Source organism: Ammospiza caudacuta, chromosome 1 (assembly GCF_027887145.1).
Source record: "Ammospiza caudacuta isolate bAmmCau1 chromosome 1, bAmmCau1.pri, whole genome shotgun sequence".
NCBI classification, from domain to species: domain Eukaryota; kingdom Metazoa; phylum Chordata; class Aves; order Passeriformes; family Passerellidae; genus Ammospiza; species Ammospiza caudacuta.
This window is the reverse complement of record NC_080593.1, coordinates 3,253,761-3,270,582: the sequence shown is the minus strand read 5'-3', so window position 1 is coordinate 3,270,582 and position 16,822 is coordinate 3,253,761. Positions and strand designations below refer to the sequence as shown.

Genomic DNA, 16,822 nt, shown 5'->3' with positions numbered 1-16,822 from the left:
CATAGTTTTTAGTATAAAAAGATAACAACACCTCTGGGGTGGCTGGTGTGCCTCTGACTGACCTGCTGAGCGGACCTTGGCTGGACAGGAGAAAGAATTTTATAGATAAGACACAAGAAACAACCTTGAGACTGAGAAATTAAGAGCTCTGACTCTTTCTTTGACTGCTGGGCAGGAAAAGAGACTTTCTGACACATCTCAGGGTCACTGTGACCAGCAATAGACCCTGAGAGTGTTCCTGCTGCACAGGGGATTTGGGAATTCCTGGGACATGCTCCTGCCACCCAACAGCCTGCAGCGTTGCCAGAGTTCTGTGTTACCAGGAGAACTTCTATTGTGTTCTTTTAATTCTTTCTTAATTATTTTCCTTTGATTTCCACAGTGTTTTTCTTGCTTTTTTTCTTCCAATTTGTGTGAAAGGTGGCTGAAGAGGGGGTGAACATGCAGTAGCAGCCTGTGAAGAAGAATAGATTTTTGTTTTCTTGTTGTCGAATTGGCAGTGAGTTTGGGGAGCAAGAAGTAAAGGGAGGAGAAAAAAAAAACAGCAGGCTGTACAGGACATGAGGTCTAGGAAAGACTGATAAGCTTCCAGGAGTTAAGAACTTCATGAACTTTTGGTCTCAGGTCAGAAACAGCAACAAAAAAAATGAAAAATAAATAAGGGCAGTGTGTGAGGCCTTAGCTGTGAATTCTGGCAGTGCCTACAGCAGCAGATGATGGAGGCCCCAAAGTGCTGCTCTTGGGGTCCATGCAGGGATGATGAGCCCCTCTCCAAGCTGACCTTTAGAAATGGTGCATTAGCAAATGGGGAGTGGGGTTGTTATCCTGCTCCTCTGTCAGAGGTGATGCTCTTCTCCCTGCTGTGCTTCCATCTGCTCAGAGGGGCCACCCCAGGGTTTTTGTGGTTTTATTTTGGTTTTTTGCTTTGGTCAGGGTCGGGATTAAATATGTAGGGATGGTATTTTGGATTCAGATGTTTATTAATTCTTATTTTTAATCTAGTCTTACAAGTTGTGAGTTTTACAGTATTTCACTAATAAGCTACGAAATGGCTTCACATTTATCTCTATAAGGTCTTTTAAGGAAAAACTATCTAATTAAGAAATTAATTTATCTTTATTTTTAACTTAATAACTACTTGTGTTCTGCAATGTGGACTTTTCTATCTAATTATAAAATACTATTTAAACTCATGAAGAAGAAGGTGAAGATGAAGGGTTAGCTACTGCTTTAAAACTTCTATCTTGCCTTATATATATTACTGTATTCTAAAACTTTAAACTCTTAAGTGTTCCACTGTGTGATGTCACACACTTTTATTTAAGCTACACACTCCCAATCCTGGTGTTATTAATCAATTTTGGAAGCTTTTTCTATAGCTTCAGGTCAATGCATTGTTCTCTTGAGGATCTGCGCCTTTCAACACAGAAAGTCTAAAATTCTCAGTATCCAGGGTTCCAACAGCAGGTCTCTGATGGTTCAGGTTTGTCCTGAAAATGGTGAAATAGAGAAACCTCCAGAGGTCAATTTAGCCCACATTTCTCTCCAAAGAAATTCCTTTTCATTTACTCTCCAGAGAACCCCGATGACTTTGGGCTGAATGGCATGAACCCCAAAACACTTGACTCCTGAAAGACTTCATATCAGTATTTCTCTCTTTTTCCTCCCAAAATTGTAAATGTTTCCCATTTTTAACCAAGGGACAAATGTTGAGGTTACTGAATAGAAACCAAGGAAAATAAATCTCAGTTAATCTCAATTTAGCACCTACCCTGAATAACTGTTATTATCACACTCCAGTTAAATTAAGCAGAAGCTTTTAGAAGTCAGAGAGACAATGATGAATTTTCCTGATTTCATTCTGTAAAACAGTCAGGCATCCTGGCAGGCATTGCCTCCGCTTATCTACATCACTTTCTTTCCTAATAAGAATATTTTATAATCTGGACCCTGAGTGAAATTTCAATTCCATTTATGATCTTGGGTCAAATTCTCTGCTTTGATATCTCTGAAATAGGAACCAACTGTCACTAGCAAGTGCAGTGAAGAGTGAGAAGCCATTATGTGCTGTTTCCAGAGCAGAGATGACCCCACATCCTGCATTAAAGCTGCATGCAGAACCATCCTTCTCTGCACAACAGGGATTAATCACTATAAAATATGAAGGGGAAAGCAGGGATTTGCTTGTTGAATAACAACAGGAACCTTCTATGCATAACTTGCTCCTGGGAATAACTCTAAGAAGCAGAAGGGCTACTTTGCTCTCCTAAATGAAGCGTGGGACAGCCTCTTCCTCCTGCACCTCCTGGTGCCATCAAAAATAGCGATAATAGAGAAAGATTAAACGTGAGGGAGGTTAGCTGCTTTAATTAGAAAAGTCAGAGCTGCCTTTGAGACTCCAGGAAGGCTGGAAAGAAGATTTTGTCTTGGAGGTTGTGGTGGAAGAGAGGCTGAACACGCGCTGACCATGTGCACCTGTAGCTCAGCAATCCAATTGTGTCCTGGGCTGATCCCACAGGGACAGGGGGCATTCTGCCCCTCTGCCCCCCTCAGGTGAGGCCCCACCTGCAGAGCTTTATCTGGGCGAGACCAGGCAGATGAATTGTCCTGAAAGCCTTGAATTATCTATTCAGAGTGACCCAAAGCTCTCAGTGATGTGCCTGGAAGGACGTGATGCTTCAACCACCTCTGAGATCTGTGGTCAAAGATGTGACCAGTGTTATCTCTGAAAAATAGCTTGTTTTAACACCTCTCCAAGCTGGCTTGTGCAAATGCTAAAGGATTGACACTCATCCCAGCCTCCCTGCTTCTGTAAAGCACCAAATACTTGTTCAAGCCTGGGAAAATAGCACATAAAAATGTCAACCCTCGATGTTATGGAAGAGTACTTCTCCAAACAAGGTTGGGTTTAGATTTTCTGCCTAACCTGCTCTTTATGGTTTTGGTTGTTTATAGAAGATGGTGACAAGAAGAGCAGAGGAGGGTCAGTCAAGAGCTGGAAAATATAAAATTTTCCATAAATAGAGTCAGATTCTCATTAAAACTTGGATTTTTTTTTTAAATTTATAAATGTCTAAATAATTTTACCTCTTGAATTTTTCTTCTTTTTTTTTCAAGCTGAAAATCAAATTCTATTGGTTTAGAGTGTTGCTAGACAGCTTTGGAGAGCTTATTTGCCCGTTTTATTTAGACTGGGATTCCCTGTTGGATCCAAGCCCTTTGCTGTGCCATGCTCAGAGATTCCCTCTGTGTGCTATCAAAGAGAAAAACCATGAACCAATTTCCCACTTAGCACATATTTCTGAGTTAACAGTGAGAATGTTTTACTTGCCTAAACAACGGTGTAAGTCCCTCAAAAGCAAAAATGCAAACCAATTTCCCAGACAGTTCTGTCCTCAGACCTCCTTAATAAAATTAATTTCACTGCTCTCACCGCATCAGACCCAGTGTCGTGCACTGTTTAGCTGAACATTGGTCACTCCTGCTCCACGAGGTTTTGGGCTGGAGCTGTCTCTGCAGGTGTCAAATCAGCCTCCTTCCAGCAGGAACCTTTCCCTTGTGTAATTTTAACCTGGGTTTGGAGTGGTCCAAGCCCTGCTGCACCCAGATGAGTTCTCCGCACTCACACCGGCGGTGTTTGAGTCACATTCATTACTGCATGGGATTTTAAAGGGTGAAGGAGTCAGAGGTGTTCTGTGAGAAAGGAGAATGATGACTTCCTTGTCCCAGCAGTCAGTGATGCTGTGTTTAGGATTTCTTTGGACCTCTTTGAAAGCTCTGTTTTCTTTCTTTCACACCAGCAAACAGCGTTCTACGGAACGGTCAAGACCGGCTACACCATCGGGCACACCCTGTCCCTCATTGCCCTCACAGCTGCCATGATCATCCTGTGTCTCTTCAGGTAAGGCCACCAGCAGAAAAAAAATCAGGGAAGGGGCTCAGAGGCTGGTGATTTACAGGCTGTGTGGACACAGGACACAAAATAAGGCTGTGTTGCTATAGGACATGAAATAAAATGACACGCATGATGGAATCACCAAGGTAAAAAAGAAAGGGAAGTTTAATTTCTGACTCCAACATTTATAGACTTTCAAAAGTGACAGTGGATTAGAGGGTGAAAGTGCCACCTCTCCAGTGACACTGGACAAACCAGCAGTCCATCAAATTTGTCCTCCTCCAGAAAAGAATGTAAAACAATAATAATTTATGGAAAAGTGCGTGAGAATCTTCATTACGAGAATGTAGCATCAGAAGGCATAGAAGAACTTGGAAGAACAAGGCGACAGCTGTGCAGGTTTTGAGTGTTACAGGAAGATGCCCAAGATTTCTGTCAGTCTGTCTTGGATAAGGGAGGAAAGTTCCTCCATCATCAGTGTGGCTGTGTTTTGGTGTGTGATTTGTGACGTTTGTGTGGGAGTTGTAAACAAAATCCAATTATTTAAGGGGATTCATCTCACCAAAGGCAGAGTGCTCTATGATGGATCTCTCTTAAAAGGTTACAGTCCATAGTGTCCTGTATATGGATACCAGGGAATTTCTACCTAAAGTAGGAATTCAAAATGGTATCCAAAATTGCATCCAAAAAATCCAGGATCACAAAACCCCAGAATGGTTTGGGTTGGAAGGGACCTTAATGATCATCTCACTCCATCCCCTGCCATGCACAGGGACACCTTCCACTGTCCCAGGTTGCTCCAAGCTCCATCCAACCTGGCCTTGGGCACTGCCAGGGATGGAACATCCACAGTTTTCTCTGGGCACCCTGTTTCCTCCCAAAGTCTTTTCCAAAAACACTTCCTGCTGTCACTCTATGGCAAGACAGAGACACCCAGGGCCATTTAAACTTGCTGGTGTCCCTGAGATGGGCACAAGTGTGGCAGATAGGATGCAGGGCCTGCAGGAGACCAGGAGACCATGGATGGATGGGCAGATAGTCTGGAGCTCACCAAGTGGCGTTGGAATCCCACACTGTAACAAATGGATAAATTCTTGCTCTCTGTTTTTTGCAATAGATTCAGGCATCTAAATTTGGGTGCCTCCAATGAAGATGTCTGCATCTATGTCATCTCCTATTATAAATTAATTTATACAAAGGGAGATGAGCAAAAAGCTGGGATGGAAGAGCCCTTTGGATGAGGTTCCATCTCCTCATTTAAGACAGAGCACATTTTCTAGAGTGACTGACACCGAGGCTGGCCTCACCCTTCAGGAACGCAGCACTTCTCTTCCCAAGTGCTCTCTCCACTGCTCTTACAATGGAGGAGTCAATCAGACACATGCCAACAACCTCCACAAGGCACAAAGTGCCAGCCAGGCTGATGAAACCATTGAGGATCCTGTTTTTCCTTGGTGGGAACCAGCTTATCTTGACTTGCCTTGGCCTGCAGGCACAGAGGACTCAGTTCAGCCCCATTATTTTGCCATCATCAGAGATTATGATGGAAACAACCCCTGCCAGGGCCCACTGGCTCATTAAGAGGTGATAATTTCATTGTGCTGCTGAGTGAGGTCTGGTGTGGTTCTGGTGTCTTACAAAGCACCCTTTTCCAGACTATCAGGCCTTTCACTTTAGCTGGTGTAAATTCTCTTTTAAAAAAATTCCCACTTGATCGGAATTCATCTTCAAAATATTAGCAGGCAAGGGATAGAAAAACTCTGGTGTAGTTCTCAGTATCGTTAACAACCAGTAATTTTAAAGTGAAAATATAGTTCATATTAGTCTCGAAAGTCTGTAATATGTGTTAATTCTGGGAACAGATGCTAAGAATTTATTTGCCTGCTTGAAAAGACATTTCACTTTGAAAAGAATTATTGCAGCAGAAACATTTTGTAGAAAAAAGCCCTTTATCATGAGCACAGTCTGCACAATCAAAAACATTTCTTTTCCAGTGGAGAGCAGGGGGATGGACCTGTTTTCTGTCATCCTGTAGTTTTTCCTGTTTTTCTGAGGATTGAAAAAGCAGCAGTTCTGCTGCAGATACATGGATTGTCACATTCTGTGGAATTAAAGAGGCTTAAGTGGATTTGTGGTGATGTTCATCAGACCGGAGCCTGCCTCAGGGTTTCGAATGTTTAATTGGGACTCTATGTCATAGTAGAAGAAATGTGTAAATATAAAAAGAATGCTTTTGAGAAGATTTGCTATTCAGAAATGCTTCATTTCTTCCCAACAGAAAACTACACTGTACTCGAAATTACATTCACATGCACCTCTTCATGTCCTTCATCATGAGAGCCATCGCAGTCTTCATCAAGGATGTCATCCTGTTTGAAAGTGGGGAGTCTGAGCACTGCTTTGTGAGTTCAGTAAGTAGCCTCAAAATTTCCACCTCATTTTGTTGCCCCTCTTAAGCAATGCACCAAAAATTACCTTGCAAATGCATGTGAGGTGGGGTACTTTGGGAAGATTTCATATCCTCTTCTCATTTGAAAGGAAAAAGAAATCCATGATTGCTGCCATTTGACTTATATGGAGAAGGAATAAATTGATTATCAGAGTCCAGAATGTTTGCATTTATATTTTATATCTAATCCTTTCTGAAGTTAGACTTGATGGTCCTAGAGGTGTTTTTGAATCTTAAAGATTTTATCAGGTCAAACCCACAATGAGGACTGCGGGGCTCCTGTCAGTCCTGTGTCCATCTCCCAGCCACATGCTCATTTCTTGGATATCCTGGTCAAAGGTGTTTAGGGACTCAATAAAACCTTTTTTCTTCCATGAGGATGGGAGTCAGATCCAAATTCCCATAACAAATTTTAGTTATCTATGGGATAAGTACTTGCACATGAGCTGTGTGTGTTATGTGCACCCACAGACAGTGGGCTCTAATTAATCTGTTCCCTGGAGTCTGGAATGCTGTTCAATCCTTTGGGAGAAGGATCCTGCATGTGGATAGTTCCCTGGGCTCAGGTGACCAGATCCCTGCAGGATTTCAGGCAGGAAATCTCTGTGCAGACACCATCATCATCATCATCCATTTTTCATCTGAATGAGTATCCCACGCTCGCTGTCTGCAACTGTGAGATTTCCCTCCTGGGGTGATAAATGAGGGGAATAAAGGAGTTGGGTTATTTGTTTGCCTTTCAAACTCAGTGTTATCAGCTGGAGCAAACATTAGGGAGGGAGAAGGGCTGTTTATCTAAAGGCCACGCTGACATCAGGGGACACCAGTCATGAATAAATTTTGGCAGGAAATGGAAATCACCAAAATTAAGAGATGTGATCAGAAGTTATCCAGGGAAAAAAAAAAAAAAGGAAAACCAGGAACCCTCCATAGTAAATTCAGAGCATTAGATGAGCTGCTTGCTGATACTGATACCTCTGGACCTGTTTTTTATGTCATGTACCACCAGATAAAAAGATTCTCTTTTCTTTTCCATCTGCCCATTTTTTTCCTTGCTCGCTGGCTTTCCTGTGTCCTTACCCTGAGTCCTGTCCCTGCTGTTAGAACGACCTTGAAACCCAGAGCAGCCTCCTCTCAGCTTTTCCCAAGAACTGTGTGCAGCATGATTCCTTTCCCTGTGTGCTCCCTCCTCTCTGTGATCCTCCCTGGATTCTTGGAATGGGATTTTATTCTGAAGGTCCATGAATGGGTAGAAAGACATGGAAACTGGAATAAATTGCCACAGATTAATTGTCAATGCCAGTTGGCAGAAGAGTCATACCAGGACAGGCCATGGCGTGTGAACCAGCCTCTCATCCCTGTGGAAGTTTGCCCTGGATTCTGCTGGATCCAGTGTTGGCTTCTCATCCATGCAGAAACATTTCTGGGTGTAAATACAGAATTTTCCTGCAGAATCCAGAATACCTGCACTTTCAGGGTGCCCCATGGCTACAACATTTTTGTGTTTCTCCCCATCAGAAAATTTTTGAGTCCATTGCCAGCTCAGGTGAATGGCTGGATGATAAATACCAGTTTTAAAATTATGTGGGACAAACCTGTCTCCACCACATTAGCCTGAGCATACCCCTTGCAGTCTTGAACCAGCATTTTGGACAACATTTTTAGGTCACAGTCTAAAAACACTGACACAAAATGCCTCTCCTAACATTAATCTGTTAGGAAAAATTGTTGTAAAATCCACTGTGTTCCTGTGGGGTTGGTTGGGTTGGGTTAGGTTGGCTTGAGCTAAGTTTGTGCTTTAAACTGGCAGGATAAAGCTTGAATTGGGAGACCTGGTGCTAATTCATATAGTCAGGATTTTATACACAATTCACTGAAGGCTGTGTGTGTAATGTTTATACACAGTTCACTGAAGGCTGTGTGTGTCATGTTTATACACAATTCACTGAGGGCTGTGTGTGTCATGGATGTGGCCTTGAGCTCCTTCAGTCTGGGGAGAGATTTGAACAAACAATTTGCTGAATGCTCTCACTGCTGCTCTGGTTTAGAACAGGGCAAACCCAAAGCAATAAAAGTGTTTCATTAGAAGAGAAACACCACACTCGGTTCCTTTAGGGAATGAAAGGGTAAGGACAGAACAGATTTAGGGCTATAAAATCCAAATGAATATAAACCTCTCCCAGCATTTCTGATGTAGGCACCAAAGTCCTCAATTTGATATTACCTGCTGCAGTAAAAGACTTCAAATTATGTTTTGTGCTCCAGCCACACAAAAATACATTAAATTCTCCACCAACAAGTGTGTCAATGCTTTAATCAAGTAGAAACTCCAACACAGAAAGATGTATATGTAATAAAAACCCCTTTTCTTAATAGGCTTTACTGTATTTTTATTTCATTTTACCTAGTTTGGGACACTTCAGGTGTGGTTTTAACTCTCCACCACTATAAACTCAAAAAGAACTGGATTGCTACTGAGTTCAACATGAACAAACACCCCGAAAAATTAATTTATTGAGCATTTCTATGGGCCACAGTGCCTGAGAATGTGGCTGTAAGCATTTCAGGGCCAGTGCAGCCAAAATATAAAATATATGTGATGAGCATCACTGAGTGATGGTGTGAGCCAGCACTGGGCGATGTTTGCAGAGTGATGTGTGGTCCTTGGTCCTACTTTATGGATAAACTCTCTCCTGGGGGAAAGAAAAGTCTTGCTGCTCGGGTGAAAAAATCAACCTGTTTTCATTAGTCAGAAACCCTGAGCTGACAAACAGGGATTGTTTTTATGACTAAATGGAGAAGGTTTAAATGATCTTTAAACCCAGAACCTGCACAAGGCCCCTTGTCCCACACCAAGGGAACTCAGCACTGGTGCCTTTGGAAATGTCCCTCACTCCTCCTCCTCCCAGGTGTCCCAATCTGTTAGATTTGTGTCTAGGCACAGTGAATGAAGGAATGAAAATACACCCTCAAAGCCTGAAAAAAGCCTTTGCATCTTTGCAAGACACAAACCTACAGAATAAAAACAGAGAATTAGCCCATTTCCTCGTATTCCAAGAGCCAGCTCTAATAATAATACAAAAGATTCTTCAAGAGGCATCCAAAATTCTACCAATTAAGCAAAAATTAGAAAAAAAAAAAACACGAAAGGAAGGAGATTTTGACATGACATCAACACAAATAATAGCCATACCAATAAAATATGGCAAACAAAATACAAATCCCAAATATGTACCACTGACATATGACATAATTAAAGACTTGAGAAAAACAATTAGAGGAGCTTAAGCTCTCCCTACTATTGAAATACACTTTGTATGATTATTATATTAATAATGTAATAGATAATGTATTAATATATAATGTATTAATATATAATGTATTAATATATAATGTATTAATATATAGTATATAATATATAGTATATAATATATAGTATATAATATATTATATATCAATGTATTGTATTACATTACATTATATTATATTATATTATATTATATTATATTATATTATATTAATGGTATAATATTTTATATATTTTACATATTATATATTTATATATATAAACATATTTTTATATATTTACATATGGATATAATTATATATATAATTTTTATGTATTTATATAGATATATTTATATATGTTTATATACATAAATTTATAAATATTTTATATGTTTGTATTGTATATATTATATTTTTAAATATAATATTATGATTATCTAGTACCTTATGACTGCAAATATATTTCCACCACAATCTTAACAGATTCACAACACATACTATAAGAAGTCAAATAGAGAAGAACTCTCACCAAATTAACAGAGACTTATGCTAAAGCTCATGGTTCATGAATCCTTAGACTGACCTCTTCCAAAAGTGGATTTTTGTGGGATTTTCCACAGAAAGAATGTGGAAAATGTAAGAAACAAAACCCTGCAGGAAATTTTCTAGAGGGATGTGGGGGCCATCCACAGACACAACGTTCTGCTCAAGGTACCATGAGGAGACCAAACTCACTTGCTCCCTCTCTCTCATAAAGTACTTATGGAGCTTTTTAATTGTAGTTATGTGTAACTGAATCATCCTGCTGGCTTAAATGGATTAAAAGCAGGCATCTGCTGGAGTGTGTTTGTCAGCTGGGGCTTTCAGCACTTGGATGTGGAGATGATGAGGCTCAGAGGGCTCTGTAGAACCACCCACCCTGAGTTCTTCAAAAATTCTTCAATTCAATTCCTCAATATTGGTTTTGACTCACTCAGGTCATGTTCTGTCTTACTAATTGGTCGTTTCTGATGGAAAACTTGCTGCACGTGGCTTTTTTACACCTGCAAATTGTTCATTCTGTGGGAAAAATTGCACCATTTTTCAGTCTGGATTTGCCTTCATATTTTCCATTTTGGTTTGGTTGGGTTGGGTTTGGTTTGGTTGTGTTTTCCTGCCAGACTCAAGAGGCCTCCTTAGAAGTTTCAGTTTTTCTCCCTGATTTCCTTAGCTTTAGTGCCCTTCCCTCTTGGCATTCCCACAATTTATCTTCCCCTTTCCTTCCCTCCCTGGGGTACACCCTGTAGAAAACAACAGCCAAAACAACAAATGTGGCAGAAGGATTGAACTGAACACTTCAATCATTGTTTTATTTAATTTTTTTCTGGGTTTAGGGATAGGTTTTGATATAGTTTCATTACTGTCATATCTGGATGGCATCATAATGATGAACCACTTACATTTCCAGCCCTGCTGAAGACAAAGCCAACAGTTCGCTGTAAACAAAGATCAGATTCCATAGATTAAATTCAAGCTGACATTTTTTTCTGAGCTTTGTAAGTTTGCCCTTGCTGGAGATTCAGCCAAGGGAGATCACATCATTTATCTTGTCCCTTTTGTATTATTCCGGTAAAACAAAAAAATTTCCAGCACAAAAATTATTCTTTGCAAAGGAGAGTGGGAGTTCAGCAGTTGAGAATTTGCATGAATATCTCATATTTTCAGAGTGAAAAATTCGTGGTTTTTTACTGTAATTCCCTCAAGACAAACTGATAACAGCTACAGACCCCTAAATGAATTTTATTTATGGAAGTTGAAGACAGATACATTTTCATTTCCAGCAGTGAGGCCCACTCAGATCCATGTGGGAGCACCATGATATGCAGGCTGATGAAGAAATGGAACTGTAGAAGGTTTTTTTATGCACTTGTGTTAAAGCAAAACAAATATTAGAGAGTCAGCTGTTTCCTTGTGTGATATCTGATGATCACTGCTACAATCTAAGGTTTACAGCAAAACAGAGAGGAAGGGAAGAAAAGAATAAAACAAAACAAAAAAACCCAAACAAGTCCTAGAGGAAAAAAAAAAAAAAAAAACCAGGAATGGAGTCAGAAGGGAATAACCCAGGAATGGAGGCAGAAGGAAATAAAACAGGAATTGTGGCTAAAGGAAATAAAACAGGAATGGAGGCAGGAGGAAATAACCCAGGAAGAGAGGCAGAAGGAAATAAAACAGGAATTGTGGCTGAAGGAAATAAAACAGGAATGGAGGCAGAAGGAAAAAAACCCAGGAATGGAAGCAGAAGGTAAAAAACCCAGGAATGGAGGCAGAAGGAAATAACACAGGAATGGAAGCAGAAGGAATTAACCCAGGAATGAAGGTCAGACTGGCAGAGCTCTGGAGGAGGAATTTTCTTTACTTGAGTGATTCTGTAATCCTGGACACAGCAGTGCCACCATCATGGGCTGCCACCAACACACCAAAAAAGAGGTAAAATAGGAAAAATGTGAGGAAGGGCTTTATTAAAACCCTGATTGCCTTCTCTTTTTGGTTGGCTTGGTTTACCACTGCAGGTGTGCTCATGAGTGCCTTTATCCTGTGATTGACAAAACAGGCACAGTTCACCCATTTACCAAAATAATTCTATTTTTACACCTGAACTCAACTCTGAGTCATCTGACACCCAGGTTAGGCCAGCCAGAGCTAATCAGCATCTCAGAAATACTCACAAGACAGCTCCCAAAAATCAAACAGGAATTCCTGAGAGACAAAATAGGCTGAGTCCTTCAGGACTGACAGTTACATAACCCCTGTTAAAATCAGCAAAGAGAAATTCTTAAATAGCCTTGAGGATCACAGTTACGGGGCTAAAGTTGCTTCTTGTGTGAGGGAAAGCAGACAAAAGAGTTTCTTCCTGAATCCAGTGTTGGATTTGAGGAAGCCTGCGTGGGAAGTGGGCAAGGCATGAAGAGCAGCCATGTGCACCACATTTTTCATCAGTGTAAAGTGGTACAACTCCATTTATTTTAATACAAAATTTACAGGTGCAACTCCATTTATTTTAATACGAAACTCACTAGTGCAACTCAATTTGTTTTAATACAAAATTCACTGGTGCAACTCCATTTGTTTCAAGACAAAATTTACTGGTGCAACTCAATTTATTTTAATCACTGCAGGATCTGCCCCTGCCATGCTTTGCACATGAATTAGAGGCTGTCTCGTGTAATTTCCTTGTAAATCCTCACCTCATCCCTGGAAGTGTCCAAAGCCAGGTTGGACAAGGCTTGGAGCACCCTGGGACAGTGAAAAGTGTCCCTGCCCATGGCAGGAGGTGGCACTGGTTGATATTTAAGGTTTCCAACCCAAAACATTCTGGGATTCTGTTTCTATAAATGCCTTGCCATTTTCAGCTGGCACCGAGGAGGTGAAAGTGCAGAGAAAAACCAGGTTTAAATTAACTTTAAATAAAGTCTTGTGACTTTGGATTTCATATGACTTTGTATTGCATATTACTTTGGATTGAGCTCTTTCTGCAGAAATAATTCTCTAATAAGGAATACAATGCTCCATGCAGATTCATCAATGGCCCAACTTTCTTGCAGGTGGAAGAGGCCAAGGAAAGAAATAGAAATAGAAATAGAAATAGAAATAGAAATAGAAATAGAAATAGAAATAGAAATAGAAATAGAAATAGAAATAGAAATAGAAATAGAAATAGAAACTGATCCAAAAGCTCCTTCCTGATGTCTCCATTGCTGCAGAGTTTTGATGGGAGCAGGAAAGCCTTACCTGGCTGAGGCAGGGGGTGTGCCTTGGTCAGGCTGTACAGCCCAGCTCATCCATCTGGGAATGGCACCTCTGCTTTATGAAGTGGTAACAAATCCACGAGCCCAGACACAAATCCAGGTTATAATGGCTTCATAAATTGCCCTGTGACAGCTGACATGAGGCAAGAATTGCAGGGCATGCTCTCGGGGCAATGATGGGTGTGTGAAAATGTAATGGGTTGTGACCTGAAGGAAAGCAGGTTAAGATAAATGGAATTAATTAGCCACTGGTAAGGCTTTAGAGTGCTCTTGCATTATGTTTCTAAGGCATGATGGGTGCAGAACAGGAAATTAACAGGAAAATGTGGGTTTGGGACCCCTTTTTCCTGTGCCTGAAGCAGGCACTGGCCATGAATCCAGTTAAATTGATCTGCCTGTGCGTTAATAATACATTTCTGCACTTAGAGTTGAAGCCTCTGAAAGGTTCATCATCAAGACATAAGATTACTATTCCCGTGAAGGTCTTTTATTTTTCATAAGTCCTGATAGATCATAAATTGCTTTCACAGAGACTTTGACAGTGGAGTCCATCGTGGGCCCCTTTGCTCCTATCAAGATGGCATTTTAAGAATTCCTTCAATCACATTTCTTCATTCACAGATATTGTTCCTAGCATCCTAAATTTCTGTCCTAGGAGAAGCTGCAGAACCACTCACTAGTGCAGCAATTTATTGTTGGAAATTCCCTGCTTGTCACAGCCTGTGATAGGGAGGGAAAGAGTCAAAGGCACCCAACTGATTTAGGAGGAATTTTCTCGTTTGAGTTTTTGAAGACAATTCACTTTGATTATCAAACATAAACTTGTGGGGCTTTTTTATAGCCCACCTGTTTGAACCTGGTCTACAACTGCAATTCAACTGAGGGAAGAAATTAAAGTGATGGCTTTTTGCCAGGAAGTCTGGCTTGTGTTTGTTTTTAATTTGCTTTTTTGCTGTTCTTACACAACAGGTCGGGTGTGCTAAGCCTAAGTTAGTATAAGTTAGTTTCTTTTTCTTTTTCTTCTTCTTTCTCTTCTTCTTTTTCTTTCTCTTTCTGTTTTTCTTTCTTGTTTTCTCTTTCTCTTTCTCTTTCTCTTTGGTTTTCTTTCTCATTTTCTTTTTCTCTTTTTCTTTCTTTCTTTCTTTCTTTCTTTCTTTCTTTCTCTTTCTTTCTTTCTTTCTTTCTTTCTTTCTTTCTTTCTTTCTTTCTTTCTTTCTTTCTTTCTTTCTTTCTTTCTTTCTTTCTTTTTTCTTTCTTTCTCTTTTTGTTTTTCTTTCTCTTTTATCTTTCTCTTTTTCTCTATTTTTATTTCTCTTTTTCTTTCTCTTTTTGTCTATTTTTATTTCTCTTTTTCTTTCTTCTTTTTCTTTCTCTTTCCCTCTCTCGAGGACACAGTTTAGGGGTGGCCTTGGCATGCTGGACTTACAATAGGACTCTATGATAATGAAAGTCTTTTCCAAACCAAATGATTCTCTGCTTCTGTGAACTAAAAGTTAAGTTAAAAACAGAGAAAAATCCCCTCTGAAAATTGAAAACTTGATTGGAAACTGAGTCCATCCTGACATCGCCATGCACAGAAATTAATGGGCCATGTTAAGCCATGGACAGAGCAGTTAGAGTATAAAATTATTGGGAATTTCACACTTATATTAATTCCAGTGCCATTATAGTGAGATGGGGAATTAACCATATGTGTAGCCTTACAAGCAGAGCAATTATTTGGTTACTGGATCATTATTACAGATTTCATTATGCTTTGGTTAAAGTTGATGTTTCAACAGAAGGGGTGAGGTGGTAACAGCTCAAAAGCGATGTATTCCTGAATTTAATTATGATTATGAGTGTCTGAAGTGGAACTATAGTTATGGACATGTAGGCTTGGGCCAGTCCCTGTGCTGGAAATTCTTAATTTCAGCATCTCCAAAGCAGGCAATACCTGCCCAGTGCTGTCCCATCTTCCAGGTCATGAGTGGGATCTATGAAAAGCTTTTAAATAAGGCCAAGGAATCCTCTTTGACCAGGCTGGGGAGAAGATCAGCTTTTGCTGTGTGTGCAAATGCAGCACCATCAGTCAGCAGCCCTTCCATAGGTTGTGTCTTCTGGGCAACATAAAACAAAAGTGCTGGGTAAATCTGTCACTGGGAAAATGAGTTTTTATCAGTCTTCTGTGGAAGACACCTGCAGGAACCTCAGTGTAAATCTCTTCCTGCTGCAGTGCTGGTGGTAGCCCAGGTTACAGCACCAAAGAACCTTAAAGGAGCATTTTGAGGTCTCAAGGTTTCATGACTGATGGATTGAGGCAAATCTGAGCCCACATTTTTGCTGGAGGCACCGTCCCAACTCCATAAATAATGCCAGGAGCTGCATCACTGACCAGGATTGCATGGGATGTCTTCAATATATCTTTAATCTGACTTAAAGAAGTCTTGGTGCCCTGCCTCAAGCCTTCCACACCTCAGGAAGCCACAGAGTTTATGGGTACGAGGGAGGAATGTGGGGTCTGCAAAGGGGTTGTGTCCACACACAGGACAGGCCATACAGGGACCTTTAAAAGGTCCCTCCCAACTCAAACTATTCCATGATTCTGTACAGGGGATGGGGATTCTTGTGACTGGGGCTGTGACACTCCAGTGCTCCCAGTCCGGCTGTGGCAGATTGTGGGGTATCAATCACTCAAGTGCTCCTTTGTACTTCTGTGGTCTAAATCCTTCCTGAACCCAAATCCTAAACCTGCAACAAGCCCTATCCCTGCTAAAGAAGGCAAGAGAGGCTTGTGCTGGCATTTCTGTGGAGTTGATTGCCTTTTTTTATAGAGTTTTGTTGCATTCACAGGAGGTTGGTCATGGATGTGTGTTGGGAGTGTGTGTACCTCAAAAACTCAGAACAATTCCTGTCCAACTAAGCTGTTCTTATTGAGCTTGATAAATTCCTCAGCTGGTCCAGACTGACTAATTTCAGGAGTTATGAATGAGTTACTGCCACTGAGGAGAATGATAAATGTATATTCAGTGCAGATTCAGCTCTGAGCTAATTACTGCCTCCAGCATCTGAACTGTATTTTTATAGGTGGGTCATAAAACTGATGTAGTGACCAGCTGACTCACCTAAAAAATGAAAAGAAAGATATTTTTCTCAGGGCTAACATTATCCAAAAGTAAAATATGGGCACAAGGAAAAAGCCTGGCAGGGTTGTCTCTCAGCCTTCTTGTCCCCACCCTTGTGTCCCTTCTCTTTGGTTCTTCCTCTTGAAAGCCCTTGAGCAGGTCTAAGACAGACCCCATCCTCAAGCAAATCATCTTTTTTTTTTTTTTTTTTTTTACAATAGAAATAATCTTTTCTTTTACAATATTAAAAATTAAATTTTCTTATTGGCTCTGAGGAATCTGCAGAGAAGCACAAAAG

The 16,822-nt window shown here is 40.5% G+C and overlaps 1 protein-coding gene across 1 annotated transcript in view; it reads left to right on the top strand.

Annotated features, from left to right (window-relative positions):
- The window catches only part of VIPR1 (vasoactive intestinal peptide receptor 1), a 69,884-nt gene that overhangs the window by 31,198 nt on the left and 21,864 nt on the right, over nt 1–16,822 (top strand). The window contains exons 4-5 of the mRNA XM_058817830.1: nt 3,801–3,901; nt 6,174–6,306. Of these exons, the coding sequence (XP_058673813.1) occupies nt 3,801–3,901; nt 6,174–6,306 (234 nt within the window). The remainder of the gene's footprint in view (nt 1–3,800; nt 3,902–6,173; nt 6,307–16,822) is intronic.